Source organism: Thunnus maccoyii, chromosome 13, assembly GCF_910596095.1.
Source record: "Thunnus maccoyii chromosome 13, fThuMac1.1, whole genome shotgun sequence".
In the NCBI taxonomy this organism is placed as follows: Eukaryota; Metazoa; Chordata; class Actinopteri; order Scombriformes; family Scombridae; genus Thunnus; species Thunnus maccoyii.
In genome coordinates, this window is record NC_056545.1 from 30,578,489 (window position 1) to 30,597,356 (window position 18,868).

The 18,868-nt window shown below is 38.3% G+C and overlaps 2 protein-coding genes and 2 non-coding genes across 7 annotated transcripts; all 4 read right to left on the reverse strand.

The window, feature by feature from the left end:
* Positions 1-121: 121 nt before the first annotated feature.
* Positions 122-6,053, reverse strand: LOC121910100 (heat shock cognate 71 kDa protein). The gene is made up of 9 exons (XM_042431127.1): positions 5,960-6,053; positions 3,098-3,307; positions 2,430-2,635; positions 2,189-2,341; positions 1,500-2,055; positions 1,194-1,396; positions 803-1,001; positions 495-727; positions 122-418 (listed from the first exon to the last, which is right to left on the reverse strand). Exons 2-9 carry the CDS (start codon positions 3,300-3,302, stop codon positions 221-223), a joined length of 1,953 nt encoding a protein of 650 aa, XP_042287061.1. The 5' UTR covers positions 3,303-3,307; positions 5,960-6,053; the 3' UTR covers positions 122-220.
* Positions 1,067-1,159, reverse strand: LOC121910972. Its single transcript, XR_006099772.1, has one exon. It is a non-coding gene; the product is annotated as a small nucleolar RNA SNORD14 (small nucleolar RNA).
* On the reverse strand, positions 2,730-2,822 carry LOC121910983. The gene has a single exon (XR_006099782.1). It is a non-coding gene; the product is annotated as a small nucleolar RNA SNORD14 (small nucleolar RNA).
* Positions 6,054-7,696: 1,643 nt separating the features above from the next.
* On the reverse strand, positions 7,697-14,107 carry LOC121910101 (cytotoxic and regulatory T-cell molecule). 4 transcript variants are annotated; one of them, XM_042431132.1, is made up of 11 exons: positions 14,009-14,107; positions 12,439-12,579; positions 12,158-12,310; positions 11,837-11,962; positions 10,957-11,106; positions 10,295-10,471; positions 9,577-9,654; positions 9,341-9,409; positions 9,044-9,193; positions 8,645-8,731; positions 7,697-8,143 (listed from the first exon to the last, which is right to left on the reverse strand). In XM_042431132.1, the coding sequence occupies exons 1-11, from the start codon at positions 14,052-14,054 to the stop codon at positions 7,968-7,970; spliced, it is 1,353 nt and encodes a 450-aa protein (XP_042287066.1). In that variant the 5' UTR covers positions 14,055-14,107; the 3' UTR covers positions 7,697-7,967. The 4 variants fall into 4 exon arrangements, with proteins under 4 accessions (XP_042287066.1, XP_042287063.1, XP_042287064.1 ...); XM_042431129.1 differs by having other exon boundaries at positions 8,645-8,746; XM_042431130.1 differs by having other exon boundaries at positions 12,433-12,579.
* Positions 14,108-18,868: the final 4,761 nt, after the last annotated feature.

The window sequence follows — 18,868 nt, forward strand, 5'->3', positions numbered from 1 at the left end:
ATGTGACATCTCAGTATACAAAATACTTTAACATAACTGACAGCTCAGTTGTGCCAACTACCAAGTTGTTCCCAGTTGTCGCAAACAATGCAATAGAGGTGATCCCTGAACCCAGTTTTTATTTTAAATTACACTCTTTAGCTTGTTGTTACTTGTGCTATAAGAGGGTTTCTTTCTTTGAAAACATCTCTTGGAGGTAGTGGCTGAGAAGATGGAATGTTTAGTCGACCTCCTCGATGGTTGGGCCGGAGGATCCACCACCGGGAGCAGCACCACCAGCTCCAGGGAAACCACCAGGCATGCCCTCTGGCATACCACCTGGCATGCCACCAGCACTCTGGTACAGCTTTGTGATGATGGGGTTGCACACCTTCTCAAGCTCCTTCTGTTGATGTTCATACTCATCCTTCTCGGCAGTCTGCATAACAAGAAAATTTTAGTGTTCTGGCAAATTCATGTCAATGAGACACACAAAGAATCTACAATATATTTACCTGGTTCTTGTCAAGCCAGCTGATAACCTCGTTGCACTTGTCCAGAATCTTCTGCTTGTCGTCGTCACTGATTTTGCCAGCAAGCTTCTCATCCTCCACTGTGGACTTCATGTTGAAAGCATAAGACTCCAGGCCGTTCTTAGCAGACACCTTGTCACGCTGGACGTCATCCTCTGCCTTGTACTTCTCAGCTTCCTGAACCATGCGTTCAATATCCTCCTTGCTGAGACGACCTGCCAGCACATTGCACTGTCAGAAACTGTATCATAACTGCATCTGAGAATGTGTTCAAATTCTACTGAACTCACCCTTGTCATTGGTGATGGTGATCTTGTTCTCCTTGCCAGTGCTCTTATCGACTGCAGAGACATTCATGATGCCGTTGGCATCAATGTCAAATGTCACCTCAATCTGGGGAACACCACGAGGAGCAGGAGGGATGCCTGTCAGCTCAAACTTGCCCAGCAGGTTGTTGTCCCTGGTCATAGCACGCTCACCTTCGTAAACCTGTTGGAAGTACGCACAATTAGACCATTTTTACACAATGCATCTACAGGTCTGTAAACTTTATTTCGCTCAGACATCCAAGGAAGGTCAGGGCCATCTTTGGTCTTGCGACCTCTGGTGGAAACTACGAATGGCAGGAATAAACGTCATCACTGCGAAACACAGAGCTAGGTATAATGATGTCGTGCTTACCTGGATAAGCACACCAGGCTGGTTGTCAGAGTAGGTGGTGAAGGTCTGGGTCTGCTTGGTAGGAATGGTGGTGTTACGCTTGATCAGAACAGTCATGACACCTCCAGCTGTCTCAATACCCAGTGACAGAGGGGTGACATCCAGAAGCAGCAAGTCCTGGACATTCTCAGACTTGTCACCAGAGAGGATAGCAGCCTGCACAGCTGTAAATATGAGCAACTGATTAGACTTTGACTTCCTTTACTATGCAAACAATTAAGAGGACAAAGAAATGAACTGATCTGTACATCTTGTGAAGACACCTACCAGCTCCATAGGCGACAGCTTCATCGGGGTTGATGCTCTTGTTAAGCTCCTTGCCATTGAAGAAATCCTGCAGCAGCTTCTGGATCTTTGGGATACGGGTGGAGCCACCGACCAAGACGATGTCATGGATCTGCCCTTTGTCCATCTTGGCATCACGGAGTGACTTCTCCACAGGGTCCAGGGTGCCACGGAAGAGGTCAGCGTTGAGCTCCTCAAAGCGAGCCCTGGTGATGGAGGTGTAGAAGTCAACTCCCTCATACAGAGAGTCGATTTCAATGCTGGCCTGGGTGCTGGAAGACAGGGTACGCTTTGCCCTCTCACAGGCAGTACGGAGACGACGGACAGCTCTCTTGTTGTCACTGATGTCCTTCTTGTACTTGCGCTTGAACTCTGCGATGAAGTGGTTGACCATGCGGTTGTCGAAGTCTTCCCCACCAAGATGAGTATCACCAGCAGTTGACTTGACCTCGAAGATACCATCCTCAATGGTCAAAATGGACACATCGAAGGTGCCACCACCAAGATCAAAGATGAGTACGTTCCTCTCAGACCCAACCTGAAATGAAATTTCTGTTAGACATTTTCAACACTACTGAAGTATAATTCACTACCTAATTTTAGTCAGTCTAAGCACACACTTACAGCCCTTTGGACATCATACAAGTATAATTGTTCCAAATTTTACTTGCCTTCTTGTCCAACCCATATGCGATGGCAGCAGCGGTTGGTTCATTGATGATACGCAGAACATTGAGGCCCGAGATGGTGCCAGCATCCTTAGTGGCCTGGCGCTGGGAGTCGTTGAAGTAGGCGGGTACCGTAATTACAGCATTGTTGACAGTCTGTAAGGAAGAACGAGCCAAACATTAGCATCAATTCATCTCAAAAAGCTGCCTTTTATGTCTAGAGCTTTGTGATGGAAAACCTTACTTTTCCGAGGTAGGCTTCAGCAATCTCCTTCATCTTTGTCAGCACCATGGAAGAGACCTCTTCTGGGTAGAAGGACTTGGACTCACCCTTGTACTCAACTTGAACCTTGGGGCGAGTGTTGTCGTTGATGACATTAAATGGCCAGTGCTTCATATCCGACTGCACAACTGTGTCGTCAAACCTGCGGCCAATCAATCGCTTGGCATCTGCAAGAGACATTTGTTTTTTAGCCAACTGTAACCTACTCCATTGTGGGTTTCCATTAAGAGAAAAAAAAAAAAAAAAAAAAAAAAAAAAAAATCACTCAGACATCCAAGGAAGGATTTGGACCATCTTTGGTCTTTCGACCTCTGGTGGAAACTACGAATGGCAGGAAAATCGTCATCACAGTGAGCTTTCAAAGGGTCACTTAGGACCATTTAATATTGTGTCAGTCTAACGTCATTCTTGCTGCAAGTTCAAATGGAGATTTAAAGACAGACCTTAATGTCTATTGACAGTGGTGCCAGTCAATTTAGAAAACCGGTATGATTTAGTTGCACTTTGAGGTGCTTAATTGTGATAAAATCTTAGTAAATTAACATGTTGCTGATTTTCAGCGGTTAGTGTGACAAGAATGACATGACCATAGTATCACTATTGTTCCAAGCTGAAAAGTCAATTCTTACCAAAGACTGTGTTGGTGGGGTTCATGGCAACCTGGTTCTTGGCTGCATCTCCGATCAGCCTCTCAGAATCTGTGAAGGCCACATAGCTGGGTGTGGTCCTGTTGCCCTGGTCGTTGGCAATAATTTCAACTTTGCCATGCTGGAACACACCAACACAGGAGTAGGTGGTCCCAAGATCGATACCAACTGCTGGTCCCTTTGACATGTTTCCTGGAGAAGTAAAAAGGGGGAGAAATGAGTGCTACTCTTTTTTATTAAGTGCGACTTCATTTAAGTCTAAAGCTTGTGCCAGCCATAGCAATTTTATCTATATTCTTAGTAAAGGAACCATTAAAAGTTGAAAGAGGTGACAGCAGAGCCATAGTTCAGCAATATAAACTGATCAAATAAATAACTAATTTACATAGGGGACACAATTCTTCTGAACTTTGATTTTAAGTCACTTATGATAAACTTGATACACAGAATTATGTCATTTTGACAACCACACTTCAATAGCAAGCGAGTTGTTGCACTAATTAATTAGGGATGCATGATATTGGCATGTTATCGTATCAGCCAATAAAGTTGAGCAAAATGAACATTTCTGCCAATATGCCAATAAGGTGACGCTTTAATTATGTGCATGTGACACATTGCCTAAATGTTCAAATTGTTTAACTGTTTGTCCGGTTAACAGGCTTCATGCAACAATGCTTTTTAAATACCCAACATGGTGATGTTATACCATGTCCGGTATTTAAAAAGCAGTGAAATGAAGGCACCCGGAGGATTTTCACTCCTGTTTTGTTTGTGTGCATAACCAGTGCTGTAGTAGTGCTGTTCTGTTTAGCTGGCTAGCTTCATGCTGCAAGACACATGTTTGGGGATGCAGCTGCAAGGCGAAGAGGAAAAAGGTTTAATGGATTAAGTTAACTGCAAGATTAACCTATAAGGCTTACATTCGTCCATGCATAACGTCCCGAGAATGATGTTTGTGTTAGTTCGGTACTAACTCCATGCTCAGTGTTATTGTAGTAGTAATAGCTTCAGTAGCTAGCTTTATTATAACCACCATGAAAGCTGAAATATAATAATAATAAATAATAATAATAATAATAATAATAATAATAATAATAATAATAATAATAAACAGTATAGATGCCAAATTAATTTATTTTGTCATGGTTTGTCAATATAAGCAGCTTTAGTTATCCTCTGCTAGAAAGAGAAGGCAACACCACAAACTGGTGCAGTGTGGAGGAGCTGCATCACTGACTGTCTCTGGATCTTATCCAACTTTAGTGTAGAAGGAAGTAGTTGGATCCTTTATTGAAGTAAAAGTATTCAAGAAAAAGTACATAAAAGTACATAAGTATTGATGAGCTTGATGTAATGAAAGTAGAAGTAGTGTTTTGGTCCCTCTGATTTATTAATTAATGAATTTATTTATATGACATCATTAAAGAACACCATGTCCATTTTATGTGCTTTCACTTTGCTTTAATTGCTGTACAGTTGTACAATGCACTGTCACATTAATCCTGCAGACAGATTACATTTACTTGTTTTGCAACTTGTGAAATAAGTCAAATTTGCCCTGGTTGTGGCCATTGTTAGGACTGTCTCAAGGAGAGCATCATCCAAGCCTGTGAAAGTAGGATTAATCTTCATTTCGTATGGAAACGTTTCATTTAAAAAAAAAAAAAGACAAAAAAAAAAAGACACGTTTTATATGTAACCTAACTTGAAGTAGTTCTTGTTTTGCCCGCTGAATGTGTACATTTTGAAGAGTATTGTATTTTATGTCTGCATCTGCCAGTGGGCCACCACAATAAGAGTAGGAGGACTAATAATAATAATAATAATAATGATAATAATAATGATAATAATAATAATAATAATAAAGAGACTTGATATTCTCTGCATTTAGGTGGAAAATGTGGCTATCAGCCAAAATGAGTTGGAGAATGTCAGCAAAAACCTTGGCAATAATCTTGATTCCCTAGTAATTTATGGAAGAACCATGAGTCATTCATAAAATATGAATCCATTATAATTTTGTTATCTTGTTCCATGCTATATTTCTGTGATTTGTCTCTTGTTCTATTCTGTACATACATCTATCTGTCCTAGGAGAGTGATCCTCCTCTGTTGCTCTTCCTGGGCTCTCTTATATTTGGTCCCTGTTAGGATTTTTGAGGAGTTTTTCCTTACTCAAATCAAGGGTCTCAGAACACAGGATGTTGTATTGCTGTACTGTAAAGCCCCCTAAGAAAAATACGTGATTTGAGACATTGAGCTTTAAAAATAAAATTGACTTCTTTGTTAGAAGCATGTGACTATGAGACTGCAAGTTTACCGCGATACAGAATTAAGACCGGAAACTGACAAAGGCAACTTTTTTTTTTAAACCATAAAAGCGCTATACTCATTAAAAGACTACCCTGAAGCGCTCGATCATACCGAAGGTAACACGAACGTCAGACAGCAGCAGTGTACACGACAGCGCATGGCGACAAGAAAGCTTTTATTCTGAAACAGGAAGTCTGTTCAGAATGAGAGCTGAGAACATTCTCGAACAATCTCGGGCTCCCATCCCCCACCCGCTCCACTCTGCTAGCTCGATGGCTAACGTTAGCCAATGCGTCCACTGGGTTCGCGATTGCAGCACAATTACAACCATTCAAATTAATCATCGTTTACATTCAGCACAAACACTGTAAAACCAAGAATACATTGTTATCGTTTGCGAATCACGACCATGAGTGAGCAAAATACTGGAGGCTATTCCCGCCATTGTAGCAAACTACAAGGGATGTGGAGAGTTTTATATTTTTTTAAAAAATGTGTTTATTTATGACTTCAACAAGAATAACTTACCGAATTGTTGAACAGAGGATGACTTTGGATGTAGGGCAGGCTTGTCCTTGCCGGTGTGAGAAGGGAAAGGAAGGCGATTCGACAACGGAACCTTATATATAACCGGCAAAGCAGCCAATCAGGCCTCGAGTCTTTGACGTTTCCTTAACGGTCCGCCAATGACGGTTAGTATCTCTGATGACGCTAACAACGGTCAAGCCAACTTCCTGTTCTATTATCTGTATTTCATAATTCCTTTGAATGACCGCATGGCTTCAGACGTTAACCTTGTCTGGAGATATAAGATGTACACTGTATGTATACGAAACATCGACTCGTATAATTAGACAGTAGAATGAGCGTATACTCTTATTATACTGACCTTCGAAAGCAAGGAAGTTATAGTATGGCCCCGGCGAGGATAAAAAGGAGCTAACAGAGCTATGCTACTGAATTAATGAACACAATGTGCAGTGGTCACAAAGTCCGAAGCACAATTTCCTTGTTCCTCCTGTTCTATACTGTAGTTTTCAACGCTTTTGTTCCCAGTCTGGGTCAAGTAGTTTCGTCTTGCTGATGATTGTCAAAACGACAATATTAGTAACCAAAAGGCTATAGCCTAGTGTTGTACGGATACATCTGGCGATTATGTTACAGTTTATTATATGAATGTGTATCCATTACTGTTGGCCAGTCATTTTAAATAGATATTCCCTGATGGTTGGAGGTGTGTACTCATGGATGTATAATAAGATCTTATAATACATCCGTGTGTGTACTGTACAGTCAGCCTGTTGTAGCTGGTAGCTTCCTGGTTATTGTGACAATAAATTTACTAACCATCTGCATCACATCAATTTGTAATCCTATTTGGATGGTTGCTTTTGCCTTAAAGGATAGGTTCACAATTTTTCTGAATCATATGAACAGTGAAAGAGGTTTTCCTCGCTGTAATTATTCCTCTTGTTCATATTGGCTGTTAAAAGATCTCCTTCAAATGTGCTTTCAATGTAGGTAATGGTGACCAAAATCCACAGTGTGTCCACACAGTCATTTTGTGCAAAAAAGCATTTAAAGGTTTTATTGAAACTAAATGAATATGAGTCTTCAGCAGTATGAGTTAGTCATATCAAGTGGATATCTGCCACATTTACCGTCTTTTTAGCACCAAATTCCCTCTTTGTGTTTCCTCGGACAGTGCTTCCCTGTTGAGCTGTGGTGGAAGTATAGTAACAAAAAGAGGGACTTTGGCACTAAAAAGACTGTAACGTTGAAAGATATCTACTTGATTTGACTCATTTGGATGCTGAAGCTTCATATTAGTTTCAGATAAACTTTTAAATACATTTTAGCACAGAAGGAGGACTGTGGATTTTGGCCTCCATCACTTACATTGTAAGTGCATTATGAAGGGATCTTCTAATGGTCAGTATGAACAGGAGAAATGATTACAGCAAGAAAAACATGTTTCAATGTTCATTTGGGCTCCTGTCTGCTGTGTTACGACAGACTTGAAAAATTGTGAATGAGTCATTTTTAAAATGAATTAATAATTTATATTTTTTCAATTAGTTAAGCTACTCCACAGTCTTTCCACATATCCCCTGCATAACTTCCCCTTGGGGCACAAGTGCCCCTGGTTTGGAATCACTGTTGTGGGCTACCATATGAGGATGATACTTGAAATGTGATATTACAGATGATGTTGACATGGTGCAATTATTAAAAAAGTCACAAAAGATACAGATAATGCAAAAACATCACTTTTACTTTCCTTAAATCATCTCGCATCACATTCAAATAAAGTATGCCATCATGTTATAGCAAAATATACTTTATTCTCACATTTAAACACAATTTATACAGTATTTATACAGTACAGTATTACAGTTATAACCAATGTGTTACCACATTCTTTTCTGTCTAAACATACACTCTATGTAACAAGTCCAATAAAATAGCTAATCAGCATATTCTGAGAACATGGTGCTGATGGTGTTGCTGATATTAGAGATTCTGTATGTGACTGCTACAGTTCTGTCTCCTTTATGTCATGTTTGGCTGAGGTTTGTGCCTGGGTTTGAGGTTGAGAAGTCTGCTCTTTATTTGTACTCTGTGTTGCTGTCGTCGCACCTGTATTTATAACTGAAGTTATCCCTGTTGGTTCTTCAACAACGTACTGTGTGAATGCCGTGTTGAAGAGTCCTGTGTGAGAGAGAACATTTGGCAATCAGTAATGACACATTAGTTCTGTTTCTGTGGAATAAGAGGTGTGGCACCAGAGTCTGTGATGAACTGCATACAATTCAATTTGTCATGTTGATGTTGCAATGAAATAAAAGAGGAAATTTGTTGAAGAAACTGATACAGAAATGGAATTAATTAGGCCCCAAATTCATTTTTTTAAATATAATTAAAAGTTTGAACCTTTTAAATATTATTTAGGCAATTACTCAATTACTGCAAGTGTTGAATTAAACTAAAAATTAAAAATAATTTCTGACAATATACATGTAATAAACATGTAAATATACATGTGAATTTGTAAATGATCCTTGTTTTAATTAACGAAGCATGTCATGAAAGCAGGAGCAAATCAGGTCTCTGCAGTTGGAAAACAGTCTCTGCTGGCACAAGTAATTTCAATGCATTTCCACATTTCTTTTGGGTAGAAGCCATGAAAGGAGTGCTGAATCATCTACATACCTCTTCGCCTTTGTCCTTGGGCGTTTTTCTCTTCCTGGCTTGATTTTGATTTACTGCTCTCCTCTGACGGATCAGAGTCTTCATTTTCTGTAACAATAAAAACTGTCATATATTTTGTTTTTAAATTTATTTATCAAAAAGAAAGTACTTGACTTTTTTTAAACCACAAGCCCACAATTAGGTATGCTATGTATTTGTCTCATTGCAGCATTTTCCAGCTTTGAAGCAGACATAAGCGGGACGATATTTCTGGACACTCATCAAGCAGAAGTCAGAACAAAACTAGCACAAAGGAGTTGCTTCATAAATTTATGGCCCTGACTGAAGTTCAAACTAACAACAGCTGCAGCCTTGATGCTATTAGATGCCATGCAGGAAATGGGAATGTGGATTGCTTACCTTTCTTCCAGGTGATGTGTGCTCTTCTTAGCTTGATGGCAAAAAAAAGGACCACTACCAGAAGAGCAAAGATCAGGCATGTCACCAGGAAGACCAGTAATGAGGAACTTCCTCTCTTTGCTATCCGCATCTCTTGGTCATTAGAGCTCACTGGGAATGGACAGAATGCTGTTGGTTAGTTCAGCAAAATCTCAATCACTTTCAGAGACAAAACATTTATCTCATCATCATTTTCAAAGTATCATTTTTGGAGTCTGAACCATGCAGACACAAGTGCTGTTAAAAGTGTGAATTTACCTGTTCTGTTTCCCTCCGTATGGTTATAGAATGTGGTCTCATTTGTTGTTTCAGAGACAGACGTCCAGTCTTTGAGGAATTATGGAGAAGGAAGATACAATAATTAAAAGACTTATAGACAGATAAGCTACTGCAGCTCCAGTCTAAATGGAAAAACTCAATTGTAGTTGTTCAAAATCACCACTAGATGGCATCAAACAGAAAAGAATAGTTTTGCGTATGTCCTGATTCAGTACCTGTTGTGCTTGTTGCATTACTGATGCTTTCATTCCTAGTCCTGGTTGAGTCTGATAACACAGAGGTTCTTGGGGCCTCTACAAAAAATAAAGACATTGTGATCAATAAGAAATTAGAAAACAGCATGACTTTAAATTTCAAAATTGATTTATCCATATATTGATTTTCTTTGACAAACTCTTCTTTGGCGTTTAAAGTTAAAACCTTTGGGTTCAAAAACTACACAGCAGTTTTTCAAGCTGGAATAGAAGATCTTTGATGATGCTCTTTATCTCAGAACTGCTCTTCACCCACATGGAGCATCACAGTGCCATCCTCAGAATTTATGAATACATCTCACTTAGTTGACTTTCACACTATGCTGTGGGATTTCCGTCACAGGAAACAGATCTAGTGGTATCACACTATAGTGGTGGTTAAACAATGCGAGTGTTATAAATGTGTTGTGAAAGGTGAGATGTCTCTTGTTTCCATCCCACAGGCTGACAGTTTGTGTGATATATTACAAAGTTAACTCTCCCATTTAAGATACTGTACATCTTTTTAAATTAATTGTAAACATTGTTATATGCAGGATGTGGTCTAAATGTTGAGTCTTTGAGATGTCATAATTTAGTATTTGAACTAATGTGACATTTATACTGCCATGTGACATTAATCATTCATTTAAAGCCTGTGCACCCTGAATATCTTACAAAGGAAAAAGTTGTCACTCACCACTAGTGCTGAGATGTGAGCCTGAGAAGCTCTCTGGTGAAGGCCCAGGCACATCTCTGGTGGTGAAGTACCCTGTTGTTTTTCCATGTCTGAACCAGCGGGTTGTTGTCTTCAGCACCTCTGTTGACCCTTGAGGCTGAGATGTGGGTGGACTAATCATGGTTGTGGACTTTGTTGCTGTGACAGAGAGGGGTTTTACGTTATTTATAGACGGAAACTGCCTTCAATTTATGGACAATCGAAGTGAAAATTCATGCTGACATTTGAAAAATCTGCAAATCTCACATCTGTTTTTTTCCAACTAGAATACAGGAAACCAGACTATTTACAACATACAAAAAGAGGAAATGACATCGTGCTGTTTGGCTGGTCAAGTTTCACAGTGGTCCTGTGAACAGTGTCATGGAGCAACTCATGAGAAAAAACCCTTTCCAGTGCTTTCCCTGTTTTGTGACGACACAAGTACGCTTTCACTGTTCCTCAAACATCACCCTTTAAGCAGAAGTACTTTAAAGGAAACACGTTCTAGTTAATATAAAGATAATTTTTTACTTATTTTCTCTGCTGCTGAATGTTTGGTAGGCAGTGTTTATATTATACTCACTAAAATATAAGCAGGTATACTGTGAGTACAAACTTCAGATGAAATGAATTATACTCACAGTCTCGTCCAATTTTGACAAAGTTCATCAGAGGTGAGTCCCGAGATGGATGCCGAACAAGGCATTTCACGGTGACTCTGGTGTCCACTGAGAGAAAATATAACGTATCCGAGGAGACATATTTTCTATCTTCAAGTAGGATTTGGGAACCTGTGGAAGGGGACAGATATCATCAGTTTCTATTTGTAATCAGGTGTACCAGCTACCAACTACTAATGTATGAGTTAGTATGAGTATGAGCTTATCTGAGTTGAGTAGGTTGACATGTTTGTAGAAATGATGAGCACTTTCTTTAATGGAACATGGAATTTTAAAGGTTATGGCTGTCAGTAAACCCACCAAATGTGGGTTAAGATTACCGTAACTGTGGCATGTACTGTCATCAAGAGATGAGCCCACTCAGTGGTCTCTGAATCTAATTTTGACTCACCGACAAAGGAGCAATTGCAATAATACTGTTCAAAGTGCTGGATATTCCAAAGAAATGACGAGTGTCCAAGCGTAACTGCTATTCTGTTCATAGATGTGCATCATACTTGGCACAAACAATTGGGTGAAATGAAATATAATTTGCAGGGTCACACTGCTTATTTCATCTCTCTAAACAGCGATGCCAGTCACAGTGCTACATGACAAAAAGCTATCACCAAATAAAGAGCAAAGTGCATTCCAGCTTCTGTAAGTGGGAAGATTTTTGCCATTTTGAGGTTCAGAATAGCAGTGGATGCATCACCACAAATATGCAGCTAAAGGTGATGTGCCTTTGTTACTCAAATTCATGTTATGTTATCATTTATGGCTCACTTTGGTTCACTTCTTAATTAGAATGTAGTTTGCTATTTATTCTAAGTACTAACTTCTGCATGCATAACTAACTCACCATGAGTAAGAAATTCAGGCCCGTTATCCAATTTCCAGGATATCTGGGGAAGATAGTGGTTCCCCTCAGCAGTGCATTTTACGACACACTTCCCTGCATCCTCTGTTTCTGTCATTATGGGACGACCTTTAAAAGAATCAACACCAGAGCAAATGTTATTATAGTATTATGACATAATCATCCAAACAGCAATGTCATGATCATGGCCAGTCATGCTGTTAAATTACTAAATCATTGTCAAAGTCATGTTTTATAATCTGTAGACTACCATTGTTTGACCCAATGCAATGCAAAAATAGTTGCTAGTTTAATTATACTCACCTAACACTGTCACCTCCACCTTCTTCTCTTTTGTGTGGGTGTCATACTGAGTGCATGTGTAGTTGCCTCCATCTTTGAAGGTGACATCGGAAATAGCGATGTTGAATTCTGACTCCGACAGTTTGATGATGCTGTAGCGCTTGTCCTTCAAAACTGGAAATGAGTGAGGACAAATAAAACAATGATGTTAAATATCCCTGATTTGAAGGTCTGAGAGACTGTGTTGCTGCTTATACATTTGTTTGTGTGATTAAAACGCAAGATATGTCATTCACCTTCACCTTTATCATGATTGAAGAACATTAAATGTCCATCAGGGTTCCTCCATTCCACACTGGTTTTATGAGCGTCTGTAATGGGGCAGTGTAACTCGAGTGTCTGACCTTTCATCACAGTCTTACGCTGCCACACCGCAAGTGAAACTGCAATCACATAAATAGGAACATTGTTTTCCTTGGAAATTCACACTGAGAACACAATGTCATTCCCATGCTATACATTTTGATAATACATGTATTTTTCATAAAAATACACCCTCACTACTCTTCACAAACATATGAGCAACCATGTATTGGTATAAAAGGTCAAGTGCACTGAAAGTATGTCTCCCTCCCTCGTATACAGAGGTGTCCAAAGGTGAAAGCCTGTTTCTCACAGTCTCATCTGTTCTTGTCAGTGCTTCTGTTTTGAGACTGTGTGTGTGTGCGTGGAGGTGGTGTGAGAGGAAAAAAAAACAGTTCTTCACTGTACTGCAGCTACAAAAGCACCCCCCTGGTACACATCTAATGCATTTCTGATCTGACAGGATGTGGTCAGTCCTTTCATGGTGAAAGAGAAAGTAAGAGAAAATATACATTTGTGGTGGGTTGCACATGGGGGCATTGGGGGCTTTTTCTTTCCTATGGGGTGAGAATGATGAGGTGTTTGGAAAACACATTTGTGGGGGCATATTGTCGCAAGCAGTGAGGGCAGTGGGCTTGAAGGAACAGAGGTCAACAAGCCTTTTTCACACGCGTGGGTTGTGTGTTCAATATGACATTACTTATATTTAACTTCAGAACAAATGTAAATGACAGAAAATAACTTTTTACTGTATGGCAACATGCTTTTGAGCCTGGCAGTTTTCTCTAGACATTAACAATAGGGTTTGAGACATTTTTTATTTTTTAATTATGACTTATTAAGCACATTTCAATCCACAGAAAATTCTATATGCAATGTAGAATATGCATCAAACAAAAGCAAAGTCAATGTAAATACAGTAAATATGAATTTATAAGCCTACATACTATTGTACACACATACATTTTGTACATAATGTACAGTATATCTAATTAAACTTGTAATGAAAAAACAGCCACAAAGAAATCAAATGTAATCAAATGCACAGCGTAAAGGGAACATACTGTATCCGTGTGCATTAAATGACATTAGCGTTTAAGCAAAATTATTGAATAAAATATCATAAAATTAAATAAAATATAAGAATCCAAATGGGGACACAGTTCATCATGCCTAAATCAAAAGCTTTACACATACACACCTAATCTCACCTACCACAATCTAATGCCTAAAAAAAGTATAAACTCATCTGATTTGTCAGAAGCATCTGGGTTTGTAATTTCCATTCAATTTCTCAAATAAAGCATCAGATTTCAAAACATCACACACTGCCATACGAAGACCAACATGGTAACAAAGTGTCATATGTTAAGAATTCATAATCAAAGTCATCACTACCAGTAGGAATATCTGTGTTTTTCATAAGTTTCATTCAGTTTACCATCTCAGCATCATCTACTTGTCATAACAAAGTATGTCAGTCAACAAGTATTGAAGGTATGTACTCACCTTGTATGAATAACATGAAGATACCGAGCTGCAGCTTCAGTTCCATCTTTGTCTCTCACTAACAGTCACACAGCACTTCGTCTCTGCTGCATTTCCTCATTGTCAGATCTATTTGTACACTGCTGAGGGACCTTCCATGACATCACAGCTCTGTGGTTTCCACAGACTTTTTGATTCGAGTTATCATGTGATACTCTAAAAGTACAAGATTAATAGTTCAGGATTTATAATTATTGGCTCCTGTTTCTGAAATGAAAGTATTTTGTGTCACTAATTACTACCCAACAATAATTTCTAGTGATTTAATAAAAACAGCTTAACGATTTTCAAGAAAAAAATCCCCAAAAACACATATACAAGACTGTAATTCCCCTAAAATGTAACTTTATAGAGAGCAAAGTCATCATTATCTTTAGTTACATCTGTGCTTTTTCATCAAAATGTTCTTTGCGAGAAAGGTCTCATAAGTGATATAGTAAAAAAAAAAAAGAAGAAAAAAAAAGACAATGCTTCATTGCATATCAGGGAGACTAAAGGTGTCAATTAAATCAACTCCAACTGTTTAGAGAGTTTATGGTACAGGTCAGTTGAGAAACTTAGTCAACCAGCTGGTACTATAAGTTTGTCAGAGTGGGGTTTGATTTCTTGAACTTCAGGTTGGAGGCCTGCAATTCTAACCACCAAACCACCATCACCGAGATGAACTACTTTACACAGGTCTCAAGTTTCCGGAGGGGAGATCTGTTCAGCAAAACACCACCTGTGTGAGCTAGAAAGTCTTGTGAAAGCAGAGAGTTGTGAAGGCAGAAATGAAAAGGGACAGACCTCTTTCAGACAGTAATGACTCAAAAATAAATTGGAGCTCTTCCAGATTTTCCATCCATCCATCAGTTATGGACGTTTATCCTTTAGAGAGGGACTGGAGCCTATCCTGGCTGACATTGGGTGAGAGGTGGGGTAATTCATTCACATTCACACAAATAGCTGAGCAGGATGATATAATGTGTCATGTGCACACACTGAATAAGGGATAAAAAGGTGAGCTAGAAAAGGGAGAGTGGACAAAGATTCAACCTTCTGGTAGGGATGACGAAGTCAGTGCCATCACTTAGGTTATGACTGAAATATCTCAACAAATAGCCTATTGGATGTTGTCATGACATTTTGCAGACATTCATGGTCCCCAGAGCATGAATCCTAATGACTTTGGTGATCCCCTGGCTTTACCTCTTGGCTTTACCTCTGGTGTCACCATCAGGTTGACATTTCTGTTTTTTAGTGAAATCTTTCAACAACTATTGGATGGATTGTTGTGAAATTTGGTATACACATTCATGTTCCCCACAGGACGAATCATACTGATTTTAATAATCCTCTGAAATTTCATTACCATCAGATCAAAATGTCAATCTTGCCAATATTTTGATTTATCTATTTAGCAGGGTTTTTTTGTTTTGTTTTGTTTTGTTTTACACTGTGACAAGACAATATTCTTTTTTCTTGTCTATTTTTTTAAAACCTTTTTATTGGGTTTTGCGGAATTATACATTTGTATCAAAAACAAATACAATTGCCATTTCTAATGTTCCATCAAGACCCGTGTTTTTATAAAGACATAAGCATCGAAACACACTAGACCCGGAACAGTAAAACACACACACACACACACACACCAACAGCGGAACACACAATCAAACTGGAGAACATAAAACAACAAAAACACAGAATAATGGTGATGCTAAATAGCATTTCCTCAACAAAGACCACGCCATTTGTGCAGTATTTAAAAGAATAGTTTATTGGGATTGGCAAGAAGATTTGGGAGGAATTAAATAAGTGTCAATTGCGGTGGGATGATTGGGGTAGAGGAGAGGGACAAAGAGAGTCAACCGCCAGGGGACGAACAGGAACCGAAGGTTGGTCAAGGTCAGGTACGATGGGATGATAGGGAATGAGGGGAGGGATGAAAGGGGTCAATTGGATGGGGATGAACAGGGGGCCAGTTGGAGTTGAGATTTGGCTGGAGCATCTAGGAACCCGGGGGGGGGGGACCAAAAAACAAGATTAAACGAATTAAAATATTTTAAGTATGTTTGAAAAGATGAAAATATGTAGTACTAGTTAGGGGAGACTAAACTACAAGGACCCTGTACTGTTCACTTGAAGGTGACTAAAAATACAATTTCCTCAAACATATCAAAGTGTATCCTAACTTATACAAATGTGTGTTGACTCTTTAACTTAAAGTTAATGAAACATGCTTTTTTATCTCAACATTGGAACAGAGACAGATATTCAGACAGATATCAAAAACACAAATCATTATATTCACATGATTAAATCATTAGTAGTGTACATACTTAACGCAGTCTGTACTTCTTTGAGCTGAACAGCAGGCTCTATCGCTAGCTCTCTTTGATTTTTCTGTACAAGCGTTAGATTTAGGTTGTATTTTGGTTTGGCAAAATAACAGAAGAAAACCTTGAAAACAACATTTTTTGTATGAACTTTGGTATTATCATATTGCATATTAAGGTTTCTTAAACCAATGTAGGCGTTCAATTTTATGCTAAATAAAATATGACCCTCTAAACATCTCTCTTTCTCTGTCAGTTTAAATTCAGTGTTTTGTCATCAGATCAAATAATATGTTTGTGATATATGTTTGAAAAAGACTGCGACATATCATGCAAAGATAATAATGCAGCAGCACTGTGCAGGTGTAGTTTCACTTGTGAAGGTGGAGGCAGGTTAAATGACTCACACTCATGAAAAGAGCATACAGTAACCTGACTGACAGTGGCTAAAAAGCTCTTGTGGTAAAAGACTTTACCAGAATTATCAAATGACGTGTAAATAAAACTTGTAGCAATATACTGTAGTGGTTTCACTGCAATGCTGTAGATGTAGTGTAACTGTATTTTCCTACATGAGCAGCGATGCAATGGAATCTTCTAAATTCAGTCTACCACCTCTTTACTTTGACCACTTTTATGCTAATGTTATCATTATATCACATGATACTACTAACTTTAAAAGCACATGGCCAATAATGAGTTTTTGACTATATGATTGATGTTTGTCTATATTGGTCAAACTATGCCAATGATCGGTGTTGGGGGTGATGCATTAGAGCACTCGGATTACTTTTTTTCTGTAATGACTAACATAACACACTAGTTTTGCAATTCAAGTAATCAGTTATTTAGTTACATTTTCAAATAAGCAATCTGTTACCTTACCGTATTGCTTGATGTTCACTGTGGCTGGAACTCAAGCAGAAAGATGATGTCACGAGAAACAGGCATTTCATGGCAGGTATTTGAAAAGAAGGTGGATTTGGATGGATTAAAGGGCCCCAAATTCTATTTTGTATCTTATTCCAAACAATATCTTTAGAAAACTGGGTAGTCTTTATTTGATATATCACCAAATTGCCTTTAAAATATCTAAACTTTATCAACAGGCCCTCCTAGCTTGGAATTTATGTTACATACATAACTTTTCCCCTCACAAAACTATCATATGGAATAGTGGAGACATTACTGATGAAAAAAAATCTATCTTTAAGCAAAATTGGGTTGATAAAGGTACTATTTATGTAAGTGATCTCTTTGATACCAGCGGTTTATTGTTCAGTTATGAGTGATGCCCTCTTATTAAAACCTTTCCTGTAACAAGAAGAGAATTTAATTATGTAATGAAAGTGATTCCTAATGGTCTATTACATCTAATGAAAAGTCATGTTCAATATCAAGAAACACTGAGGATAGAAACCCTTTTGATGATAAATGGTATTGACATTATGAATACTGGATGCAACAATAAACATATGTGTAGCACATTCTATGAAAGAAGGAAAATTACTCCCAGAGGAAAAGCTTTTTTGGAACAACATTTTTATGGGTACTGAGCGGCAGAGAGCATGGCTATTATTACTATATAAATTCTGGATTAACAATACGATTAAAGAAGTACACGTCAGCATTTTACACAATATATATAAACAAATCTATATGTCTACAATTTTTTAGATACTGAAAACAAATATAATTTTTACAACAATGAACCAGAATCTTTTATCTTACATTCAGTATACATTCAGTTACTGTTTGGTCTTGAATGGAAGATTATATAATGTGTAAAACTAATCATAATATTAAAATTGAATGTGAAATGTCATTACACATTTTGAACATGATAAATGTAACATTGAATTCATAGTAAACTTATTGATTCTACATGGTAAATGTCACATACATAAATGAAAAACAAAAAGTTTCCCCCAATTTTACTGGATTTGTATGTGAATGTATGTGATGACAAGTGTATTTATCCCAGCTTCTTCTTAAAGTATTTTTAGTTATTCATTTATGTACTTTATTTCTTTTTACATTCTTTTTTCTTTGTGCACCATTACGTTGAGTAAATGTCGCACTGTTTTGTGTATTTTAATGTTTACTAAATAAAGTTTGTACAAAGGGATAGACAAAAGTATGTTACCAACACTACAGCGCCCTCTAGCTACTGTACTGGAGGGAATCTACTAACCATACACAGAACCTCAGTCATGGTACAAAATGCATTATTTCACAACAGTAAACTGTAAACTATGTGAAGAACACAACTTAGATATATGTCCATAAACACATCGCCTCAACACGCTTAACATATTTCCTTTCTATTGTTGCTGCATGTCAAAAAAGGGAGAAAATCTCTGACGCATGCGCACTGTTTCTTTTCTGTTTCTGCACCTAATCCTGCTGGTTGGCGGGTAAACTGCGAGCTAGTGGAAGGTGTCCTGCAGTTGTATCAGTGCGCGTGTGCGTCTCAACTAGCGAGATGACAGAGAGGACAACC

Excerpts from the sequence above, each read along its gene's own strand:
- LOC121910100 (XM_042431127.1), bottom strand. The coding sequence starts at position 3,302 with ATGTCAAAGGGACCAGCAGTTGGTATCGATCTTGGGACCACCTACTCC. Across the intron at positions 2,342-2,429 it reads CTGAAGCCTACCTCGGAAAA|ACTGTCAACAATGCTGTAAT; the intron begins GTAAGGTTTTCC and ends TCTTCCTTACAG. Across the intron at positions 1,397-1,499 it reads AGCTGTCGCCTATGGAGCTG|CTGTGCAGGCTGCTATCCTC; the intron begins GTAGGTGTCTTC and ends TCATATTTACAG.
- LOC121910101 (XM_042431128.1), bottom strand. The coding sequence starts at position 14,054 with ATGGAACTGAAGCTGCAGCTCGGTATCTTCATGTTATTCATACAAG. Across the intron at positions 8,747-9,043 it reads ACACATCACCTGGAAGAAAG|TTTTTATTGTTACAGAAAAT; the intron begins GTAAGCAATCCA and ends AATATATGACAG. Across the intron at positions 8,144-8,644 it reads CCAAGGACAAAGGCGAAGAG|GACTCTTCAACACGGCATTC; the intron begins GTATGTAGATGA and ends TCTCTCACACAG.